The 24866-nt window shown below is 40.3% G+C and overlaps 1 protein-coding gene across 1 annotated transcript in view; it reads left to right on the top strand.

The window, feature by feature from the left end:
• CHD9 (chromodomain helicase DNA binding protein 9) overlaps positions 1 to 24866 on the top strand; it is a 108351-nt gene that overhangs the window by 3675 nt on the left and 79810 nt on the right. Inside the window, 1 exon segment of the mRNA XM_072422748.1 lies at positions 10847 to 12381. Coding sequence (XP_072278849.1) covers positions 10972 to 12381 — 1410 coding nt within the window. The 5' untranslated portion in view covers positions 10847 to 10971.

The raw sequence follows: 24866 nt of genomic DNA, 5'->3' as shown, positions 1-24866 counted from the left end.
TCCTGTAGATGGAGTTCATTGGGACGGTTATTAATGTTTGAGCTTTGCAAGAAGTTCTTCTTTTCAGTGACAGTCAATTTTTTGGGGCTCTTTTGGTGAGATCTTTGTGTTGAGTGCAGTTAATGATGTATTTTATAGAGTGGCAGCTTGAAGTGGTGGAACACGTAGAGTAGACCCAAAATCCAATGTAGATGGATCTGTTGGGAATAATGTCAGGGGTGTCTGGTTGTTAGTGCCAAGATAACAGGAACTGACTCTAAACCACTTAGATTGGTCTATCTTTTTCATTGTTTCTACTCCTGAGGGTCCCTTGAAGTAGTTTTCAGGTCTCCACTAAAACTATAGGAGGTCAATGGGGTGGGGGTGGGGGGGGGGGACTTAACATTGACTGTCAGTGGAAATAACGTCTTTATACAGATAAAAAGTTAAAAAGAACTTGGGTATCATGCTACTGACTCAGCATTGGCCACAAAACTGTGCCAGAGCTCAAGCAACTCTAGCAACCTCTAAGGAACTCGAGGGTTCCATGAAACCCTGGTGGAGAATGACTGGCATTGACCAAAGTTTAAACCTCTTCATATTTCAGGCACTATACATGTGTTAGAAAGTGGGCATGGAGCTCATCAAATATTGGACCCATCACTGTATAGAACCAGCGGTGGCTAACTTGTACAAGCTCTATGGGTATCATCTTTATGTCACAATTTGATGTATTACTAGGAAAATAACTCAACATGGTATTGGCTTCATACTTGTTTCAGGCTACTGATACTCTAGGTCAGTGTTTCTCAACCTTTTTATATGGGGAATTCTTGAAATACCTTTCAGGTGTTCAGGGAACCTGCTATTACTATATCCACAGCCCATCGTACTTTAGTGTCATAGTCAGTGGGCAGAATGTCCCCTTACAGATAACTAAATAGATCATTGGTGTCAGTAAACCCTACGGGGGAATCTTGGGGTTCCAGAGAACTCTGGTTGAGAAACACTCTTCTAGGTTGAAGCAGCATGGATATATATGATGGCCTTGGATATTGTTTTTGCACTTTGAACTAGTACAGTAATTGGATTGTGTGACTTCCACTGTTTCTGATCCTCTCCAGTTTGGGGGATTTGGTATTTAGGTCTTAGATAAGTATTATATTTGTCCATTTCCCATGCTATTGTCCATTTTCCATCCCCTATTTGATGAGCAGGTACAAATTTAGTAGAACAAAATCTCCTGACACTGTCTATACACCTGTATTGTTTTCAACCATAGGGTTTCCATGTTTCAAGCAAACAGAGTGAAAATTTGGCTGGAGATGGATACAAAATGGGTTTGGTGTTGAAGCTTATTATTGACTTTCACACAGTCAATTTATTAATTGTTTAAACTAGGAATAGATTTTGATTAAACTCTGAAAATTTAAACCAAGTTCCCTAACATAATGGTCATCATTGGGTATATACATAAAACTTCTATACAGCTACAGGTAAGGATAGAGAAGATGGCAGTGACATATTTAAAATTAAGGGCCATTTTAGAATAGCCTTTGTTATTGGTTGATCTTGGTACCCTAAGTAAGCTCCAGGATTATATATTCCAATGGCAGTGTTCTTCCCAGACCCTTTTATTTTAGCTGGGCTCACCCCACCCGGCACTTTTCTATACCCACCCGGCTGTTTTTGGGTGGTTACTGAAGAGTAGGGTCACAATACAGGGGCTGCCACCTGCCTACAATTTCTTCCCACCCGATTTTAAAAAAATTCTGTGTTGAACACTGCAATGGTAAGATCTTCCTGACATTTTCTTGGCTTTGTTCTCAGCCATTTGGGAGTTTTCCATGTTCCGGTGCATCTCCACCAGGCTGCACAGTGGCTCAGAGGTTAGCACCCTGGCCTTTGCAGCGGTAGGTCCCAGGTTCAAATCCCTGCTAGGATGTTATCTGAATGGAGTTTGTATGTTCTCCCCGTGTTTGTGTGGGTTTCTTCTGGGTATTTTGGTTTCCTCCCACATCCCAAAAACATGCAGTTAGGTTAATTGGCTCCTGGCCAACATAGACCTTAGACTGCATTAATGACATATGACTATGGTAGGGACATTAGATTGTGAGCTCCTTAGAGAGGCAGCTAGTGACATGACATGGACTGGACTTTGTACATCGCTGCGTAATAAGTCGGCGCTATGTAAATACTGTGTAATAATAATATCAGAGGGAATAGAAAACCTGTACAATGTCCACAGCAGGTGTCATAGGAAGCGAGTTCAAACATCCCACAATAGAGCTCTTAAGAGAATCAAACTGGCAGGTATCTTTCAGCATCTGCTAGGAACCAAAACATGTCAGGGTTAGGTGGAATGGGTATTTTAAGACAGTATGCTTTAAATTAAGTGGCTTTAATCCTCTTCCTCCCCCAATGGTCTGACCTCAACTAACCCAGCCTTTACCTGCACAATGTAGTACATCCTGAGAGAGGCACTCAGTTTGTACCATTTTGCTGCCTATGACCATGGTGGAGTACAGCTCCTCCTCCGTCTAGACAACTGGCAGATTTGATTCCTGGATCATGGTTTGTAATAAACTCTGGAGAGGTTGGGTAGATTAGTTTGGGTCAGTGTCGGAATGTAGATGGGATTAGGGCTACTTCATGTTAAGTCAACTTATTTAGGAGTTCCTACATGGCTCCACTTCATACCATACACAGAACAAGTGCTAGGCCTGGTGTAACATTTCCTGTTATGAAGTATGGCTTTGTGTCACCTGTTGGCATCTTGGTGTCCCAGTTGCAGATCTTAGTATCTGAAGACATACGATTGCTTGTGAACCTGGGTGTAAGTTATGCATTGTGTTCCAATGAAGTGTATATCGGTGGAAAGGTAGATAATGGGCACTGCCAACCCATCCTATGAAATGCTTACAGGGGCGGATCTTATAGGCTCATGTTCAGTCATTTTTCATGTGTTCACACTGACTTGCTGGGAAGTTTTAAAGAGGAACTATACTCTAAACAACAAAAAAACCCAAAAACACACTTACCTTCAATCCCGCAGGGCAGACCGATCACTCCGGGGGTGTCTGGCATCTGGTCCCACGTTGTCCTGGCAACCGTCCCGGAGCTGGCACTCAGGGCACTGCCATCTTTTGTCTTCTCTTCTGAGTTCTTCATCCTACGTCACCCGACCCAGGCGCGAGATCGGCTGACGTAGGAAGAAAAAGAAAATTGCGCATGTGTGAGATTGGCAAATTGTGCTTTGTGAGCAAAATTGGGGCGGTGCTGTCGGTGTCGTTGCACACTAAACACAGGGCTTTGTTGCTGAGTTGAACGAAGAATAATTGATCAGTCTATTCAGGGTTGAAGACACAGCTTTCGAGGTCAACCTTCCGGAGACTGGTAGCTGTGCGTTGCTTCTGCTCTTTAGGCATAGTAATTAGGGTTACTGTGCAGGAACTCGATTGTATCGATAAGATCTTGGGAACCTATTATAACAAGACAATTCATTTAGGCCGTATCCTACAATAAATATTTAGGGGGCGTTAGGCCGAATTTGAATACTGGCTAGGCCGTATCCGGCCTAAAGGCCGGAGTTTGCCTACCTCTGCTTTATACGATAATGTCCTTTCAATATGGGTAATCCTGCAGCTTTCATTAAAATGCCTGGGGATCCTCATTCCGGCACTTCTTTTTCTATAGGGTGACAACTCTCCATCTCTGTCTTCCAAATGTCACATAGGCTTTTGATGACAACTACAAGCAGCCTTTTTACCGTACTTCATGCAAGTGAGCACACTGTCATCAACTAGGAATTGCCATTTATTCAATTCATGCAGGTAGACCGGATGTGGCTACAAAGAGGCTGCAAGAGTTTCAGCATCACTTAGATCACTCAGAGATTTTACATTTACATTTTATTAAACTGATCCCAAATTCTGTATACTAGGTCTGTATACAACAGTATGTTGGGAAGGAAAAGGAAAAAAAGCAAGGAAAAACTCTGCTCCATGTGCAGTCTGGAAGAATGAACAGGATAATCCGTGTGCCACAAAAAAACAGATCTCTCACATAAATAACTTGGAGAGAATGATCAGGTAAACGTCGCTCCTCGATCTGCGTGCTCTTTTAACGAGCAAACTGTTTTCACAGTTCTTTTGTCCAAGCAGCTTTAGAAATGTGAGGGCCTTCCGTTCAGTAATGGTAGCAGACATCCTCTCTACTTGATCTGAAAAGCAGTAACAGACAGGAAGTGTCTCATCCTTCTCTCTCTGGGGCAGGCTGTGTGCATTTCATCCTCCTCCCTCTCTGAGAAGGAGCACACACTGCCAAGTATTGTAGAACATCCTCCTCGCTCGCTGCTCTGCACTTTTGCACCTATGTTGGCAGATGACGTTCTCAACGTGCCTTCCTTTCCATTTACAGCTGCAGCGGCAAGCTAAAAGTCTATCTGGCACTTCTGTGTGCAAGAAAAAAAAAAGAGGATCATGACAAGATGTTGTTACTCATCAACTTATTTTAGGGTTTTCAGTGCGTTTGAACCTACTTTTATTTTCCAAAACAGATAGCAAAATCCTTTATATGGATAAAATGGTCAACTTTACCAATTACTGGTCATGTGGATATCATAATACATGGGTATGCTGGAAGGTATAATCTTTAGAAGGAGGCTTGGATTATAAGATTGTTTACATATGCTAGAATTATATAGTGGGCAACAATCTTTCCTGTTTGTTTCCAGTGACAGTAGAATGAACAAGCACAGTACACACATCAGTGTTCATTTCTATGGAGAGGGGAGATGGAGCAATGGGGCCATATCGGTTGGTATACCATTAGGTTCTCTGCCTCCAGTGCTGCAGAATTATAGTTACGTAATGGGGAGGTTTTCTGGGGGGAGATTTATTACCACAAGCAATATGTGTGATAAGTTTGTTTGGATCATTCTTTCTTTTTTTTTTCCCTCTTCATAGAAAGGTAATATTTCCCCTGAAATGATCAGCCTCCTTTTTCTGTTTAATATTTAACTTGTATTTTAGAGTTTTTCTTGGCTATTGTTGCAGTTTAGGGTTTTGTTAGCTGGTTAATGATTAAGCAACTTATTGTTTTCAAATGTGAAATATATTTAAAGCTTAAAAGTAAAATACCTTTTCAAAGCAGACCTTTCACCTAGACAAGCTTCATTTTATGTCTGACAAGGCATATGTCCTGCCCACTGTGTATGAACACTTCAGCTTTCCCTTCTGTACATGCCACAAGAAATGGCTAAAAGACATGCCAAAGGCTGCCATTTTTGTAGCATGCGCAGGTTTGTGTGTGTTGGGGTGGGGGTGACATAGGAAGCTGCAGCTTCCGGAAGTCATATAGGGTTTCTTTAAAGAGAAACTAAAGTAAAAACAAAAAAAGGCCTTCAACTTTACTTTCCATTGACCCCTCCGGAGCTGTCTTCCATATGGTCCCTCATCTTGGTGTGAACAAAGTAGCGGAGGACCGCCATCTTTTTCCTTCTTCTGGCGAGAGGACAGAAGAAGAGATCGGGTGACATAGCCTGCTTTTTTTTTTTTTTTTTTTTTTTCAGTGACTGAAAAGCTCCTTCTGCTCATGCTCGGTCTTCAGGCATGTGCAGAAGGAACAGCCCGAACCCTCTTTGGATTCATGATGTACGTATCCCAGGAGGCTCTGAGCTCCCATTCAATCTTTACTGCTGTTAGCTCATTACTTTGATCAGACCTGATAAGGCAGGTTGCTTTGATTTCTTTTAGGAAGCTATGTAGAGCACTTGCTGGCCCTTACTTACCTAGGAGAAAAAAACAAGGACACTGGGAAAGCTTCAGGTAATGCCTTTTAACACTATCCACTACCGTGTTTCCCCGATGATAAGGCAGGGCCATCAAATAAGACAGCCCCCCCTTTTTAGGTAAAAATTGAACAATAACTGTGTACTGTAGTCTTCTTCATGGGTAAATAAGGCATCCCCCTGAAAATAAGCCCTAGAGCATATTTTGGCCTTCAAAAAAAAATAAGACAGTGTCTTATCATCGGGGAAACAGGGTATCCTATCAATTGCAGCCAAAACTTGACCTAAAGCAGTTTTCTCCGCAGACTTTTTTTAAGCTGGGTGGGAGGAAGCTGTAGACAGGAGGTGGCCTGTACTGTGAGCCAACTTTTCAGTTATCATTCAAAAACAGCCAGTTGGTTACTGAAAGGTGAGCTGGGGAGAACACCTCTAAAGGTTTAGTCTATTCAAACCTAATATTTCATTTTCTGGTGGACTGTAAAAAGCTAGACCACCTGACATCAGTTATATCTCTTGAAGGCACTATTGGTGAGAATTTTGCTCCCAGGTTGGCCATTCCTTCTGTGGATATTATGAGCGGTTCCCACTCTCCCAGTTGGTTTCCTTTTATTTTATGCTGGGTGTCTCATTCTTAAAGCTGAACTTGGTACAAATGAACATCTCAGTCTTTTCGTAGATACCTCTATCAAAGCAGGAAATGAGTGAGTTTTGCTGACACTGCTGTTTTTTTGGCTGACTAGATTTGCATATAAACCACCAGGGGAAATACCTACATGTGAGTTTCTTTACAAGGCGACACAGCTGTTCGTACCATTTTGATATTTAATACAAGCTACCCCAATGTGACAAATATTTTGTGAAGATGTGACAATTATTGCTGGCTGATTTTGGCGTACGGGGAATGCAATGGATTGAAGGTTTTAATTCTGGACACATCAGGCCTGACTTATCAAAGCTCTCCAAGGCTGGAGAGGATACACTTACAACAGTGAAGATGGGTGATCCAGCAAACCTTGAATGAATTTGCTATTTGCTAGCGGATGTTTTGAATCCTCCAGATCCATTCCAGTTTTGCTGGATCACTCAGCTTCACCTTTGAAAGTGTATCCTCTCCAGCCTTTGAGAGCTTTAATAAATCAGGCCCATTATAGCCTTACATTTTGAATAAGTGCTCCCTAGTTTTTTACAAATGCACTAGAATATATATATATATATATATATTTCCATTTTTTTTTTTGGACTTTGATATTTTCTTTACCGGATCCGCTAGGTTTCTCTACTTCTACACCTGGACTTCTGAGATATTTCCACCGTTTAATTGCTGCGCATCTGTAGAATGCTAGGATTAGAATTTGTTTGATGCTGCTTTTGATGCTTGCCTCTAATTATACCATCTGGGTTTCAGATGTATGACAATTGCTCTTAGGAATTAGTAAATTAAAAAGATATTTAAAGCCCCTGCACACCATAGCATTGTGTTAAAGCATGGCTTACCACAACTGATAGTAGAGCAGGTTGGTGTGATGTAGTGCTTTTTCATTCTGGTTGGTAAACCCAAGTACCTTGTCACTGGATATAAGTTGCCGTGTACTATAACACTGGCGTAATGCTCTACCATGCTATGTAGTGTGCTACATTAGACAATATTATCACAGGCACATTTTGGGTGCTTTATGAAGCACAATCAAATAAATGGATTGCCTTAAAGTTCAATATTGTCAAAAACACTTTTTGAGCTTTGCCTTGCTCTGCAATTTCTAAGCTAAATGCCTGTTTTTGTCCAGGTTTTCACCATTGAAAAATAACATTAGTACCTGTTTCAGCACTCCCAAAAACTTTCCTAATAAACTGCAATCTAGGGGAGCTCCACTTCAAAAGTAGTCTTGGAATATCCCTGGAGTTTAGCTTTAACGCAACCCATTTATGTTTTGGGGAAGTATTTGGGTTGCTGTCAGTGTCCTGGCTGGAGAGATTCGCACATTGTATTTGTTCTGGTGACAATTGTGTCCAGGACAAAGAGGAGGTAGAAAAAAAAAAGACATGAGACAAAGGTATTTCCCCCCAATGAGGACACCTGTTTCAGTGTCAACTGTCTGCAGCTCTGGGAAAGAAGAAACTGAATGGATGTTTACTTTGAGACTTGGGTTTAGTCCCTGCTCACCCAACACAAAAATGTTTTAGATACGTAGTAGTTTGAATATTATTATTAATATTACACAGTATCTATATAGCACCGACTTATTATGCAGTGCTTAACAAAGTCCATAGTCATGTCACTAGCTGTCCCTCAACGGGGCTCGCAATCTAATGTCCCTACCATAGTCATATATCTATGACTAGAGGGGGGACCTGGAAACACCATGCAGATAGTCACCTGTCTGAGATTCGCACCTGGTATGATTATTTTGATTATACTGTGTATGCATTTAGTTCAACTCCTTTGCAACACACATATTGTACTATGTTTTTTTAAAAATGGCAAAAAATATATCTAAATTTTGTCATGACTTGCAGTTGGACCAAATAAATATCATAGCATGCAAGTTGTCATTCTCCTCCCACCCTGACTTTGTTCCTCATGAGTGGAGAAGTTTCTGATGATATACTGTTTGGGGTTGTATCATCTGCAGCACTGAAATGGTATATGGACGTCTAGTGTACTGCTGAAATTTTACCTTTTTACATAGGTGACTTTATGAAGCGTGGCATTTGTGCCCAAGGTTGGAGGCTTCTGGCTTTGATCAGCCATGAGAGATAATAATCTTCTGGAAAGTTTGATGCTGACAACTATATGAGTTTATTACCAAGACAGCCAGCTGCACAAAATGTATGCCAAGGTGGAAATTAGAGCCATGAACCAAATTGGTCCCTGAGCCATTTAAAAGTGTAAGTGCAGCAAAGTAGATTCAACCGATTTGTAATTGGAAGTATTTAGCCTGGTGCATGCCTCAGGTTGTCATTATTCTGTGTGATCCAGAATGTGATTTTCCAGGATGCTGGAAATCAAAACACCATCAAGATATTTTCTGTTCATGAACCAAAAAAAAGGGAAATGACCATAATAGAAACATTTTATAAAAGAATATGCAGAAAATAAAAGAAAGTAGGTTTTATAATAGGATATATTTATATATCTCAGTTTTATAAAACTACCCAGATATTTAAAGGCTAAGTGCACCTACCCTTAGTCGGGTTTGGTGCCTATTATTGGCAACCTGTACAAGCAGCATACCCCTCTTAGTTCCACCAAGATCCACCTTGTGCCGCCTGCTTCGTTCCTGAATGTATTTCCATCTCTATTCATGCCAAGGCAAGCATCGTACTCTTTGAGCTTTACTAAACCCCTGAGATGTTTTCTTTTTTTGCAAAGTATCTTTATCAACCCACCATAGCTTGCCTTTTTGTATAGGAGAACTGTAGTAGACCTTCTCATTTAGCTACCAACAAAAGAGTACTAGTTGGGATTTTAAAGAAACGTAATTGGGTAATGTTAGGAAATTGTTGAATTTTGAGGCTTGCTCCTACTTTCTGCTCATTTAAAAGATCACTCAAAACCCATTTTTTCGAACTTGCCTACATGTTTTCATCTGTCTCCTAAACCCTTACTACTTCCTACCACTCCATATCCCCCTCCTATTGTATCCTGCTTTCCCACCTCTTAGGGGCAGGGTCCTTTCCTTCTCCCATGCAACTGTCTGCCATTTGCAACCCCTATTTAATGTACAGCACTGCGTAATATGTTGGCGCCATATAAACACTATTTAATAATATAAAGCCTTTTGTTCTTTTTTGCTAATTTCAATTTGGACTATTTATGTGCCACAGCCTGTGTGCCACAAATAATATGAAAGTGCAAAGTTGTATAGTACTTTGTTTTGTTGGGCTTTAAAGCTGCCTTATCACCATGTCTCTAAATGTTGCATCCATTATATTGAATCTAATGGAGCGCTATCATTTAATGTTCCACACTACTGATACATAGTTATGTGGACTTTTTAGAGGGCTCTCTGACAGACTGAAGAGCATTTGATGACAGCGGTTTTAACCCTCATGCATTAGATAAACAGGCAGACGACGGCTGTTGACAGCTTCTATGTATTGAGCTGTTTACCAGCCTGCAGAGAATCTGCTTTATGCAACAGAGCCTGCTGTATAGATTGATTCTCTCCACCAATGGTTAACATAAATTGGTTCTTTGGTCCTGAATGTGTGGTGCACATGTGTGTGCGTAGGCTGGAAGCATTGGAGCAGCTTTCTCATACGCAGACACATTCAAGGGCCTGTTTTTGGTGGAAGCCAGTAATTCACCAGCAGGTTTTGGGAGGAAACTGGAGTATACAGTGAAAGATATTCACATTTCATTCTCAGGGTTACTGCTGCTGGTAATTAGACCCAGAACACTGCTGCTACAAAACCTCCATTTTCATCACAGCTATAGTATCAATAAAAACACTTGTTTTTTGCATGACCCAAATTTACAGCCAAATCTTCTGATCCTCTCTAGATCACCAACTCTGTTTTTGTACTGAGAAATGTATAATATCCTCAGGTACATTATTGCCAGGCTTGTAAAACTGTTTACGTGACAGGGGATGGCAGCCCCTGTATTGTGACCACCCAAAAATAGCCGGGTGGTTGTTGAAAAGTGCCAGGTGGTGCACCCAGCTAGAAGGGGCTGGGGAGAACAATGAATATTTTCACTATATTATGGGCATAAAAGGATGGGGATAGGTAAATAAAACAGAACAGCAAGGATATTCTCCTATCAACTAAAACAGGAATTTAGGACACTGGGTTTCTGGCAAATCAAATTCTTTTTTCATCTACAGGATATGTTGTGCTGCTACTCTTACAAGGTGATATCCGATTTTACAAAGACATTTGGTCCACGCAGAAAGGATTTATATTCTTTTCAGATAGTGTGCAATACATTTTTGTCCCCATAGCTCGGCTTTAACGTAAAGATTTTTGTATATAGAAAACCTTAACAAGCAAAAATGTTTAATATTTAGTTTGCTGAATATCATTTCATAGCTATATTAATGCTTATCTTTAATTTCTTTTCCTTTTTTTCAGGATATTTCGTTGTGTAATCATGTAATCATGTTTAATATCCCATTTGGAGGAACCACACCACCATGGCTTGGGTCGTAACGTAAAGTTTTCTCATTAAAGTGCTTAAAGAATCTAAGCCTATCAATATGACTGATCCGATGATGGATTTTTTTGATGACACGCACCTCTTTGATGAAACATTGGGGCTGTCTGATGATGCATTTGCTCAACACGACGCAGTGTCCTTAGTTGATGAATTAAACCTTGGAGCAGAGTTTGAGCCACTCCATGTTGATTCTTTAAATCATGTGCAGGATTCACAAACACACCAAAAAATCAGTGAGTTTGATACACTCAGTCAGTTTGACTCTATTAAGTTACATCCGGTTAACCAGTCTTACAGTAGTCCAGTTGAGAGTGTTCTGTCTCCGCGATCACAGTTCAGCTGCTCTCCAATACATCCACCAAGTCAAGGGAATGGTATATTTTCTGATGATGGAAGCCCTATGTGGGGCCACCAAACTGCCACAAGTATTCCAAGTCAAAATGGCTCCCCATTCCACCAACATGGACACTCCCAGACTATGCAGCAAAATAAAGCATATGTAACACACCATGATTTTGCCTTGTTTCAGGCCAGCGAACAGCAGCGGGTCTCGGCACCGCAGCCACAGCACAATAGGCACAGTATCAATGCGTGCCAGGACACTATGACCCAACAAAAAAACTTTATAGATATTAATGTTTCTTTACCACATAGGACTCCAAATGCCCAACAAACACCAATGGTTAATCATGTGAATTTACAAGATTCTTTACCTTTAGAACCGTTTTCTCAATCAGCGGCATCATTGCACTTTTGTAGCAACCCAATTGGGACACAACATGAGAGTACATTTGACAGCCACTCTCCAGCACCATGTTCTGTGAATGCTACACCGCCTTTTTCTGCTCATTATCCTTTCTCTAACAACCACCTTAATCATGGCACTCATTCTTTGTCCGATTTTACCGAAAGCCCAGGATTTCCAGAATTGGGAACCAAGCAGGAACCTAGTCCACATGTCCTCAACCCTAGTGAACAATTGCATTCTAGTGATTTCCATATGGTGCATCCTTCACATTCTCAGGGTAACTACAATGGAACAAAAATGTCTCCAATGACCATTGGCTTTCCATCACAAGATGGATCTTCTGTTCGGTTGAGTCACTTTAATGATCATATGGAGAGTAATGGCTTTTCTCCTTTAGAAGACAACCTGCTGCAGCAAGTAAATGCACAAGCGGAACCATTCACAGGGCTTGATCCAGAGGATTTGCTACAGGAAGATTTACTGCCGCACTTTGATGATGCAGCCTATGCCCAAGAGAGCTCAAATTCACACCAGGCTGTTCTAGAGCATTCTGACAACATAGCTCATACTGAACATCAACCCATGAGTGTTACTAATGATTTTCTCAACTCGCAGCGACTAGGCCAACATAATCCTTGGAACTCCACATCATCCAATCATCTCAGCCTGATTGACCGGCAACACGTGACTTCCCAAGGAAAGGTAATCTCTATCCTGTTTGTTTTACTGGATTGCATGTTATATAGGAACTGCCGTTGTTGAATTTTTTTGAAAGGTGCATAGAGACAGGAGCTGCTCCCATATTTCTGTCCCGACATGTTCTTTTTAATTGCAATACTGTATTAAAGATATTTGTTTTGTTTTCTGGGTATAAAACACTCTTTACAGCATTGGGGAAAAAGGGAAGTGACCTAAAAGCTCATTAAACTTTAAGGTAACATTGGCTAAATACAATCCAGGTACACCAAAACAAAAGGTGTGCCAAGTCTTACAATTTGTTTTCTTCAGAAAGCAGCTGCAGCCTAAGTAAAAAGCCTGTTCCCCACCAGCATATGGCAAACATGGACCCTTGCCCTTTGTGTGGAAGCTGTTCAATCCAACAAGACCTTTGCTGAGTCAGAGCTCCAATCAGCAGGGATCATAAGCTTTGCTGATAGCAACACTTTATTTCTAAAGCTGCATACACACATCAAATTATTCTACCCTAAGAGGAACAGTTGTGCCTGTCTCAGGCAAAAATCTGAAGCGTACAGAGATCCCCCGAAGTGTTACATTGATTTGTCCTGATTGATCAAGGAATGGCTGATCAGAAACAACATTTCAATGGAGGTTAGCACAGCGGGGTGCAGCTCTCTTGTTACCCCTTCTCCACTCTCCATAGAACAGAACAGGCGTTGTATGCACAGCGCCCTTTCATTCATATGTCACTGGAAATGATTATAAAAGATCATTTCAGGTGTGTATATAGCCTAACTTGGTATGAACATGATGCGTCCTTTAGGAGAGGCCACTGCTTCTAGTTTGCCAATGCCACTGCTCTGCAGCATGCTAGTAGGGACAGGTTTTTCAACTCAATCTGTGACTATTTTTCCAAAGAAAACAAACTATTAGACTTTTCCGCACCTTCTGTTTTGATGAAGTTGGGGCTAGATGAAAAAGAAAATGTCCTGACCATTTTGCATTTGCTTGTCGCAAATAGAAATCTTCTTCCCTAAACATGCTGTTAAATGCCACTCCATTGATAAGAAAGTGGGCAAACTCCAAATGGTAAACTGCTATTCTTTGTATTGATTAAAGTTTTCTCCCAATGACCTCCAAATAATTATTATGTCCCATAGTGACCAGGTGATCCACACTTCCAGAAGTGTCATTTTCCCTTGTGATTTCGGAGGGGCTTCCTCCATTAGCTGTAAATAGATTATTGCAGTCAATGGTAAAGCTCTGTGTATTCTCCCTAATTTAGACGAAAATTATTGTCATTACAGGCTTGATTACAGTACAGTTTTTTTTTTTTAATCGAATAACCCAGATAAGTAATAGTTACACATTTCACTTTTTTTAGAACAGTCACATAAATGACCTGTTGAACCACTAAGTATCCATGGCTGGGATTATTTCACATAATTTCCTGTTTTGCGGACTTTAATTACAAGAAATGATGTTATTGTGTGATCACTTCCTGCGCATGAGCTGCAAAACCAATTGTCCTAACTGTCACAAGCAGCCAGCTCTTTATTCATTACCATTAGTTGCCATAGTAACTGGTCCCATAAAGCCTTTCATTACCAAACCTATGGTAAAATAAAATGACATTTGATTGGCTCTTGTGGCAGAAAGTCAACTTCCCATCTTGTGTTGCAGAATACTCTTGTTCATATCCTGTGCTATGAAAATGGTAGTAGTCCATTTTTGTTTGAATTTTTAAACCCCTTGGCTACTGGAATGGTTGACATTTGCAATATAGTGAATCCATTCTTTTATTTTTGCTTGTATATGCTAATTTGTAGACAGTAAATTTTGTATACACAATTAGGTTAATGTGCTGGGAGCATTTATTAAGGGTCTGTGGTAAGTAACTGTTGTGTTTTTGTACATATACAATCACCATTCCTGGACTGGATCCCTAACAGATGTTATCTTTCCAAACACCAATGATTTGAAAACAATACAAATATCTGAGTAAGGAACATTTTTGTTTGTGTTAGCATTTTTATTCACCTTCCATGGCTTCTGTGCAGGAGAAAATGCTTAACAAGAACGGATCTCCCTTCAGGCATGTTTATAAGTGAGCTAGTTTTTTGGAATAAAGTACACTTTTATGTTAACAAACACTTACTGTACACAGCTATAGAAAATTGGTCAGAAGTTAGCTATATATAGGGCAAGGTATTGATTGGTATTGGTACAGATTCTACTGGTCAAATTGGGCCACATACCCTGATATGAGTCAATGTGAGTAGCATACAAAAAAGAAAAGCCAGGTAATTTACTTTTTGTGGCAATGTATTGAAAATAGTATACAAATTCATTCCTGATTTCAAGAATATACATAACACAAAATTAATAGTATTTTACACATGAACATAATAGAGGTCAGCCCGTGCCTTAGAACACAGTGGGGCTGACCTCAATTATGTTTGTATTATGAATATTCTTGAATCAGGAATATTCTTGAATCAGGAATAAGCAATCTTATCTTACAGTATTAGGGGGGAAGTTTGTAGAGATTTCTGATTTACAAGGTTGAATTACAAAAAATAAAATTTAATGTTGGTTATTTATTATTAAGTTGATTAAATCCAGCTCCTTCCAGGGGTCTCTAGACCTAGGTTGCATGTGAAAGTAACTCAATCTAATTCTTAAAACCCCTGATGTGAATGATTGAGCTCATCTCGGGAGAGAATCTGACTTGTGTACAGCAGTAGCTCGATGTTCATGGATCCGTCCTGACACATCCATGAGTGATCAATGGCAAATAACTGCAATCTGAGTCGCCCCCTGCCGAGTCAGGAAAAGAACCCCGGCAAGAGCCGCAGACCATGTCTGGAGACATTGCAGGCTCAAAGCAGTGAGCAGGTTGTGTCTCTGAGTCTGCGATGGGAGATCGGGCGGGTTCTGGCATCATGATGTCACTATGGGGGAAGTTTCTTCCCCTTTGAATGACACACAGCTTCCCGCTCATGCGCTGCCCGGACTCCATGAGTTTAGTGGTCCGTAGGTCCTAACAAGGTCCACTGCTCTAAAAGTTCCCAGGGGGTTCTTTTTTCTTGAGCTAAGGTTGATTGAACATCCATAAGATGATGCCTGCATAGGTCCAGGACCATCACCACTTGGCAGAGCCAGCTGTATGAAAGCAAGGACCTTTTTTTAAGGTCTGACCACCAATGTATGGGGATGGGAGAGGGCATTCCTCCCACTGGCAACCAATACAAAAGCATTTAAAATTGTAATAACTAGTATCTATGAGGGTCCCCTGTACACCCTGAAAATTACAGGTCATTGTGACATACAGCTTAGGAGATATGGAGGTTTGTATACAGAGCTGTGAGGATGCAGAATGACATGCAGACTTTATACACACTGGATACATTTCACAGGGAGAGCTCGTGCTATGAGATGGGGGCGTGGCTGTCTGTGTCTCCTTCACATGAAGGCTGAACTGTGTGTGCTCACCTCTCATCGGCAGCAATCCTCTGAACTGATGACACAGAGCAGCCTCACTGAGATCCGTGCATCCGAGGATGAGAGCTGCCGAGAGCTGGGCGGGGTATTCAAATCAGCTGGGCGGAGCAACCAGCTAAAAACCTCTGGGGAGAACTATGCAAGTTTGAGAATGGGTGCTCTAGGGCTTTCATCCATATTCTTGTTTTACTACTTATTAGGGCACTGTCACCCAGAGCAAACATTCCTATATTAGATGTGTTAACAACTCATATGTGTGTTCCAGGTTAGTGATTTACTCAGTAGAGAAGGATGACAGGCCTGGAACAGGTACACTATAAACATGTCTACAATAGCAGTTCCTATATTTTTTTAATTGATGCTTGTCATCAGTCTGGAGCAGTCTTTCTTGACTTGTTTACCATGGAGGAGCCCCATGAAATAACTTTCAGGTCTTCAGGGAACCTCCACTATAATTACTAAATCCACAGATCACCGTATATTATCATATTGGTCAGTGGGAGGATTGTCTCATACATTGCTGGCCAGTGGGGATAATGTCACCCTTAATGACAGCCGAAAGGATAATTGGTGTCAGGTAAACTGGCCTGAGAGGTACAAATTTCTCCTTACTCGGTGAGCAACCCCTGAAGGAACCCTGGTCGAGAAACACTGATCTAGACGGAGGATATACACAAGAAAGTTTCTGAACTGAAGGTGAATTTTGCATCTGGTTTTGCAACATTTGTAATAAGCTGCCCCTTTTTATCACATTTGGCATGCGTTCTGTTTTAATAAAACTCAGCTAAACTATATTTACCAATTCAACAACTTCCTCTGAGCCTAAGTCATCTTGAACCCCCTGTTCACTTCCCTGGTATTCTGCGTTCTCCTCCTCTCTGCATGTACCTTATCAGCACATGATGTAATATTTGCATCATGTGTTTCATGCAAGACCCGCTTTAGCTTTCTCCAGCTGCACATCTCGCTATCCATTCACTTAGAAAGTGTGTTAAGTGGATGCCAGAATTTCACCTGCAACTATCCATCTGAGGCCTGTGACGGTGGAGAGGTATTACTGAAGGATATAGCGTAGGTTTAAGATAAATAGCCTTTAACTAACAGAGGTTTTATTTCCTTGGAGCTCCACTTTAATGATGTAAAAGTCTCCTTTAATTAATAGGATGCTAAAACACTGCAGTGAAGCTGGTTGTTTTGAATAAAGTTAACGTATTCTGACTTTGCTAATACAATATAATTGTATCGGCACTTTTTTTAATTGGAAACACAAAGTACTGTTTATTAATTTCAGTGTTTATCCACCTGGGTTCTGTGAAACCATAGAGTTCCTCCAGAAGTTACCGAGGGTTCCCTAAATAATACATATTTGTGACCGCTGATACCAATGATTTATTTGTCTTGCCATTGATCACCAGGATAATGTACTATGAACTGGGCTTATCATAAATAATGATGAGGCTTCTCTGAAAGTTATTTTAAGGGTTCCCCATTGGTAAAAAGATTCATTTATTGAGTGAAGATTCCTTATTCTTATAGTAAATCAGTCTGGATGAAGTACAAGATCGTTCCTGATTTATATAGGGTTTGTACATCTCAAATAGTTTATTCTGAGTGTTCACCAGCAAAGCTACAAGCTGAACTTTTTTCCTAAACTCTGTATATCAAAATAATATGCGTGCTGATTCACAAATGTCAACTTTCTGTGAAAAGTGTCATCTTATTACACCCCATTAGGCTTTGGCCTCCCTCAGTCTAATAGAAGTCATGCCATTGTTTCGCAAAATTATTGGCACCCTCAACATATTACTTGGTAGCGCAGTCTTTGGAAGAAATAACTGATTTTAATCGCTTTATGTAACATTCAATGAATCTTTTTAATCTCTTTACTAGAATTTTAGACCACTCTTCCTTTGCCAGCTGCTCCTAATCTCTCAGATTTGAAGGTTTGTGTGTAACACAATGAGCATGAAGAAAAGAAAGGAGCATTAAGCAGGTGTAAAGGCTGTAGGTGGTTTTCACTATTTCTGGCTGAACAGTAGAGGGCAGTAGGGTAGCTGCAGAATCAGCGTATAGGAAAACTACATGCCCCATGATGCCTTGTCTTGTGTATCATGGATGTAGCTATTGACATTTGTAGTCTCAGCTCACTACAGCACAAAAGGAGGCTACAAAGGAAGGCATGCTGAACAGAACATACATTGTGGCCATAGGCATTAAGGATATTCTTAAGGAATAATTATATATTTTTAAACATGGAGGAATGAATGTACCATTGAGGCATACAATAATCATATTAAAAATATACATTTTTTTTTTACCGTTATAGTGTCTATATTTCTGTATTCTTTACTAATCGTAGTAGATCTGATTTTGTATCTCTTTTGTAGTTGTCTGTAGTGTTCCTACATGCAGTACAGTGGGATAGCAATAAAAACTTCTGTACTTCAGGCAGTTTGTATTTGTCAAACATTCTTTAAATCTTTGGAATTCAGTTCTTAATAATTGAATGGAATCATAACTGGTATTCACATTTATGTGCTATGCTTTGTATAGCATTACATTTTTGCCATTTTGTTGTATCTCCCATTTTTGTACTGCTTTTGTGCAAGTCTAAAGGGATACAGTGTGAATCTTTGGCAAATGAATTGAAAGCTTTCAAAGGCCAGTATTTTTTTTTTCATTTCTTAAGAATACCTACAAGCAATCTTACTGGTACTTGTATTTCATTTGCATCTAGGACACCATGTTTGCTTACCCTTTAATTAAATGTGCAGTGTTTTTGCATACATTTTTATTTGTTAATGGCTTGACCTCATTATCAAAATTGAAATATTCCATTGTTTTTTCGCTTACAGACATCGGGTAGTGCGCTTTTACATGATTTCTAGGCTGTCCTTATCTGCTTTGGTAAAAAAAAAACCTGTATATAGAGTTCAGTAGTTAAAGTAGAGATTTACACAGTAAATAAGTCTGTGTGGGGTCCCCTTACTTTTACTACCTTGTTTAGATGGCAGTTTCTACTAGAGGATACGGTAAATGGCTTTTGCTATTTGTTAATCCTATGAATCCAAAAATGATCAAATCAATCATCCAAATTATCATTGCTTCCAGAAAGCATTGGAGCTCAACCGAATCAGAGCAGCCAGGTTTATGGGTGCAGTAGGACAAAGTACATTATTAGTTTAGCAATTTGCACGAACATACTTGTGTACTTAATACATTTTTCTCAACCAGGGTTCTATGGAATGTGTTAGGGTTCCTCCAGAGCTTTCCAGGGGTCCTTAGGTTAGTTTAGGTGACACCAACGATCTTTTTGGCTTTCTATAAGGGTGACGTTCTTCCCACTGACCATTATGTTAATATATGGTGAGCTGTGGATATAGTAATTATAGGGGTTTCCTGAGACCTAAAAGGTATTTCCCTAGTGTTAAAAAAAAGCCTAGAAGGCTACCGTAACGGGTATATTGTAGACGTAGTATTTTTCCTGTGAAGCTCTGTGTTTGCTTTAATCACTGTACAATTATGTAAATGCCTGCATGAACATCATTGCTATTCATTCTCTTTGGCTCCAAGCAGTATAGCGTTTACCCCCAGCATGCATAAAAATACATTTTTCTTGTTCAGTCTGGTGCCATAATTTATGCTTGAGAAGTAATTTTTTTTGGTTACATAATCCCTGATGGGATATTTAAAAGAAGTATTGTAGTAATTGATCAAGGAAATATTGGCGAAGTCCTGTTAGTGACGCTGAATGATTTAGCTCTGGAGGATGATGGTATATCACAGAAATAATGCTTTATTAGCAGCATTGTCAGTAGCTGATGATGGAGCCAATGTGATACGCTTTGTAGACATTGTACTAGAGGGAGTTATAGCGCCATAAACTGACAGATGCTTCCAAATCAGCCATCTGATCATTGTGTGCTGCTCGGTGCAACAAGTCCTCCATATCCATTTCCGCTTCACTCTGTGTACACATGCATGTCTGATATAACACATACAGCCCCTAAAGCCAACTTTTCAAAATACTGTCGCTGGATGCAAGTGATTGTTTCCAATGACAGTAGCATATAGACAGCACTATTGTATAGAAATGTCGGTACCACTGTACGCATGCTAGGTTTTCGCCCAGCACATTTTTTTCATCTCTGGCAATAACCCTCTAAAGCGGCTGTTGCCAACCGGTGGTCCGCAAGAAAAATCAACTGGCCTGTGCGAGGTCCTTCTCCTGACCTGATCATGTCCCCCGTTGTCACAAACCTGCGCTATTGTCCCCCCAGGATGTTTAGCAAGCAGGTCTGAGCCTGTGATGGGAGAGTGGGTGGTTTCTGGCATCATGACATAACTCTGGTAGAAGTTTCTTCCCTTTGAGTCACACACGGCTCCCTACACATGTGCAGGATTTAAAATTATGCATTTAGTGGTCCGTGAGGTTCGTAAGGTTGGCGACCACTGATCTAAAGTGTATACAGGTAGTCCCTGGGTTAAGGACAACGGACATATGAATATATAGATACTTTCCCTGCTCCCCCATGTGCAGGACAGAGGCTTGGAGGATTGTGGTTCACATGACTTGCAGAAGAAATCTTTTGCTAAACCCAGCTGAGACTGAGCTCTTTTACAAGCTCTTGTAACTCTTTAATGACCAAGACAAACTCTGAAGCTGTTTCCTTTTGCATATTAAAGCACAGCTTGCTCCAGAAGGTAATAAATTAGGCTCCATAAAGTTTTTTTTTGTGATTAACTCACAGTGATGATTTTATACAGTAACTGACACCTTGCTGCCTAATAATATGTTGAGACAAACATCTGTCCTAATTGCATTTATTAAAATAATGTACCTGTTCTGACTTAAGAACAAACCTACAGTCCCTTACTTGTATGTAACCCGGGGACTACCTGTATGTAGCCTAATCCTGCCTGTACATATAACTTTAACTGCTGTATGTTCTTTATTGCCCCATTTTCATATCAGAGCCTTAGATATCCCTAAAAACAGCTGTACAAATCTTGCTATACTTTGCTTTTGGCTCTTTTTATTCATGCTTTCTCCTTTTTTTTTTTTTTATTGGCTGACCTTCGCCAAAAGAAAGAAAATAGTTCTAGCCAACTGGAAAAGAGGATGATGTCATTGTATCCACAATGACTATAAAGTATAAAGCTGCACTCCAGATAAAACAAAAAACGTACCTTGCTGTGGGGCTACTCCTGCACTGTATGGGTTAAATGACTGTTTTTGCCTTAAAACCATAACAATGGCATTTACTTTCCTCATGCAGCCTCCTAATGGGCCCAACACTCTGGTTATAGGGCAGGTACTCAGCATCCCTACTTTACAGTCCAAAACTTCTGGCCCTGCATTGTAGAGGAAAACAACCGTGTATGCGATCCTCTTGACAAAAATGAACATTCAACCCTGCTATCAATCAAATCCAATCATGACTTCTGATCTTTCTATGTGGGATCAGAAGGACAGAATATTGTACATATGTGCAATGTTTTTAGACTTTAACTGATCAACTACTATTTGAAAAATATGGTCAGGTAATAGCACAAAACTGGAGGCATAAAAATTGCCATAGGTGGGCCTAGTTATAAAGAAATTGTGATATGATCACTTTATTAAACCTTTTCTGATTGCCACTTTTAGTCTTTACGGATGTTTTCCCCAGCGTTTAATTTGAGGCTTTAAAAGCCCATGTTTGAAATTCCCATTCATTCCAATGGGCTACTCTACACAAGCACATTTCCTTGAGGCATGTTTATGAGCATTATCTTTAACGTTGCTTGCAACATTTCAAAAATTAAAACGCGGGGTTACCACCGGAAAACGCAGGTAAAGGATTCCATTAATTTCAATGGGGTATTTTACCGTGTTCATAAGCATTTAAAACGTAAACGTGTGATAAAAGGCGGCATTGACGTTTTCCAGTGCTTTAAAGGCAAGCTTTAAAATGCTAATAAAAGTGCAAATAAACGCTTACGGTACATGTGTTTTTTAAAAACGTCCGTGTAGACCCAGCCTTATAGAGTAATCAGAAGCTGCTCATTATATATAGAAATGGTCTTTTAGGGGACAGCAGCTCATTGCACTGTCGTTGCATCGTTGCGTGCTGCAGTACTACCTATGCGGGGGAGGTGTGTTTAGGGTGCTATTAAAAATAAATGGCAACACAAACGCATGTCTTGTGTGTTGCGTTTTTAATATTGATAATATGCCAATTTCCACACCTGCCTGGTACCATGCATAGCTTGCCATTCAATCCCAGTGGTAACACAACATACCTTTGAAAAGCATTCCTCTCCCCCCCCAGGATGGTGCAGTTCTGCAATATACTCCTGAAAATGGTGCAGGTCTGATTTTTAGGCCGTTGTGGAACTTTTGGCTGCCTTTTCAAATGAAAAACCTTCCCTATATATATGGGCCTTTTTTTTGGATGATCTCTACTTGGTCCTTATAGCCGGCATTGACCAAAACAAGAGTCTCACTTCTTCAGCAGCATTCTCCATAATATCCAATGAAAAGAAAGTTTTACATAAATGAAAAGTTCTTTTTTCAACTGAGATTGGAGAAACCCAGCAATGTCTTTTTACTAATGTCTACTGAAATGCATGGTGTTCACTTTGTGGATCTGCTGAGCCTAATCATTTAAAGCTGACTTTCATGTTTGACTTTTATTTCAGCAGGAGCCTGTGTGTTTCAAGGTTGTTATTCATAAAACAACGTTTGTGTATTATGCAATCTAATATTGTTGTTCTTCTGGAACATTTTGTATTATACACATAACAAGAGATGAAGTTATAGAGGAAGGTAAGCCTGTAAGTTGCAGTACTTCCGTGTCAATTTGTCTTCTCCTCCCTTCCCAACCGATAGCTGTGGAGCCAGTAATAGGATCTCAGTTATTACGCTGCTGTACACACAGAGGAGGGGGGGACATACTGCAGGAAACTATAACTGATCCTTGGAGAATCGCCAACGCCTGCTTATTGGCCAACTGTCAGACTGAAGGGTGAATAGGAAGAAGAATCAGGGCAAGAAGAAAAGTGCCCATAGCCAGGGACACCTGGGGTTAACAAGGGATGCAGTGAACATGCGTGATCTCTTCCACACACAGCTGTAAGTTGGAGACTCAAACAGCCTTAAAAGGCCTTGGGGCAGCCAGGGGCATTGGTACTGCTCAGTGAATCACACGTCTTCTTATTTAAGGGTTTCACCGCTTGTGTCATTTTAGTAGGTTGCTTTGCTTCTGGATCAGGCAAGGAACAGGTTAATGATCCATATCCAAGCAATACTTTTACGGAAGCAGATGTGTATAAAGTGTTTCTGGAGATTTCTCTCTTCTGTGTTCTTCTTCATTGTGATCATTTATTTATAGAGAGTCAACGTCTTCTGCAGCGTGCCGCAAACATGAGACAAAGATAATTGTGACAAATCCAGTTTTCTTTGTCGGTGGTGTTTACGGGTAATAAAGCAGTTAAATATGCAGCCCGGCCAAGCCTTTGTGTGGAAGTCCGCATTTTTTCTTTTCAAGTGCTATCTAGGTTTTTTTTCTTTATGTTGTGTTTTATATGCGCTGTAACTTTTGTTTTGTATGAGCTTAGCTACCTTCTTCTTCAACAATGGTGGACTATCATGTAACCTTGCACAATATTCTATCATAAAGTGCAAATTCCATGTGTAATTAACTATAACTCACATGAAAATATTTTTCCTTAGCTGAATGAACCTACCAGCTGCTGATTCAAATACCTACTGAAGGCTTTGATGATGAGCTCTCCCTGGTGGACCTCTGCTGGGGTTTTGAGAGTGGGGTCACCACCATGATTGTGTTCTCCATATTTTACTTGTTGGACAGAAAACTCTGCTTTATCACAATGTTTTGTTTTACCTTAGTGTTCTCCCCAGCCCCTTTTAGCTGGGCACACCACCCGGCACTTTTCAGTAACCACCTTGCTATTTTTGTGTGGCTACTGAAGAGTTGGGTCACAATACAGAGGATGCCACCCGCCTACAATTTCTTCCCACCTGGCTCAAAAAAATTCCTGGGTTGAGCACTGACTTATAAAGAATAGATGCCGGAGTTCTAATGTGGAGATATCTCCTAGTTTAGTGTTTCTCAACCAGGGTTCCATGGATCCCCGCAGTTCTTTCAGAGGTTATTAGGGGTTCCTTTAGCTGGGAGCAATTTGTACCTCTCAGGACAGTTTATCCAACACCAATGATCTTTTTGGCTATGTGTAGGGGTGACATTCTTCCCACTGACTACCAAGCTAATGTACTGTGAGCTGAAGGTATAGTAATTACAGGTAGTTCCCGGGTTACATAAGAGATAGGGACTGTAGGTTTGTTCTTAAGTTGAATTTGCATGTAAATCAAAACAGTTACAATATTTTAATAAATGCAATTAGCACAGATGTTTGTCTCAACATATTATTAGGCAGCGAGGTGTCAATTACTGTATAAAATCCGCACTGTGAGTTAATCACAAACAAAGCAAAAAACATTTTATGGAGCCTAGACATTCATCAATTTCTGGAGCAAGATGTGCTTTGATATGCAAAAAGAAACAACTGCAGAGTTTGTCCTGGTCATTAAAGAGTTACAAGAGGTTGCAGAAAGAGCTCATCTCTCTAAGATCACCCACAACCCTGCTGTAAAACAATTTCTTCTGCAAGTCATGCAAACCGCCCTTCCCCCCTTCAAGCATCTGTTCTGCACACAGGGAGCAGGGAAGCCCTTTTGGTATCTAGGAGGTGTCCCCATGTGTGATGTCCCATGTTCATAGGGGTTCCCTGAAGACCTGAAAGTGTGTTTTTTTTTTTTTTTTTTTTTTTTTTTTTACCTTTTCTGACCATTTATTTCTAACGTGTATGGATCCTGGCCCTCAAGGGCTGCAGTTGTGGACCAGTATTGTGGACAATTTTGGTGATCCACAGAAAATTTTGGACATTTGCAATATTTGTTTTATTAATAATAAAACAAATATAATATTCTAATAAATTCT

The sequence above is a fragment of the Pyxicephalus adspersus genome, chromosome 9 (assembly GCF_032062135.1).
Source record: "Pyxicephalus adspersus chromosome 9, UCB_Pads_2.0, whole genome shotgun sequence".
Classification (NCBI taxonomy): Eukaryota; Metazoa; Chordata; class Amphibia; order Anura; family Pyxicephalidae; genus Pyxicephalus; species Pyxicephalus adspersus.
This window is presented reverse-complemented; position numbering and strand designations above follow the sequence as displayed.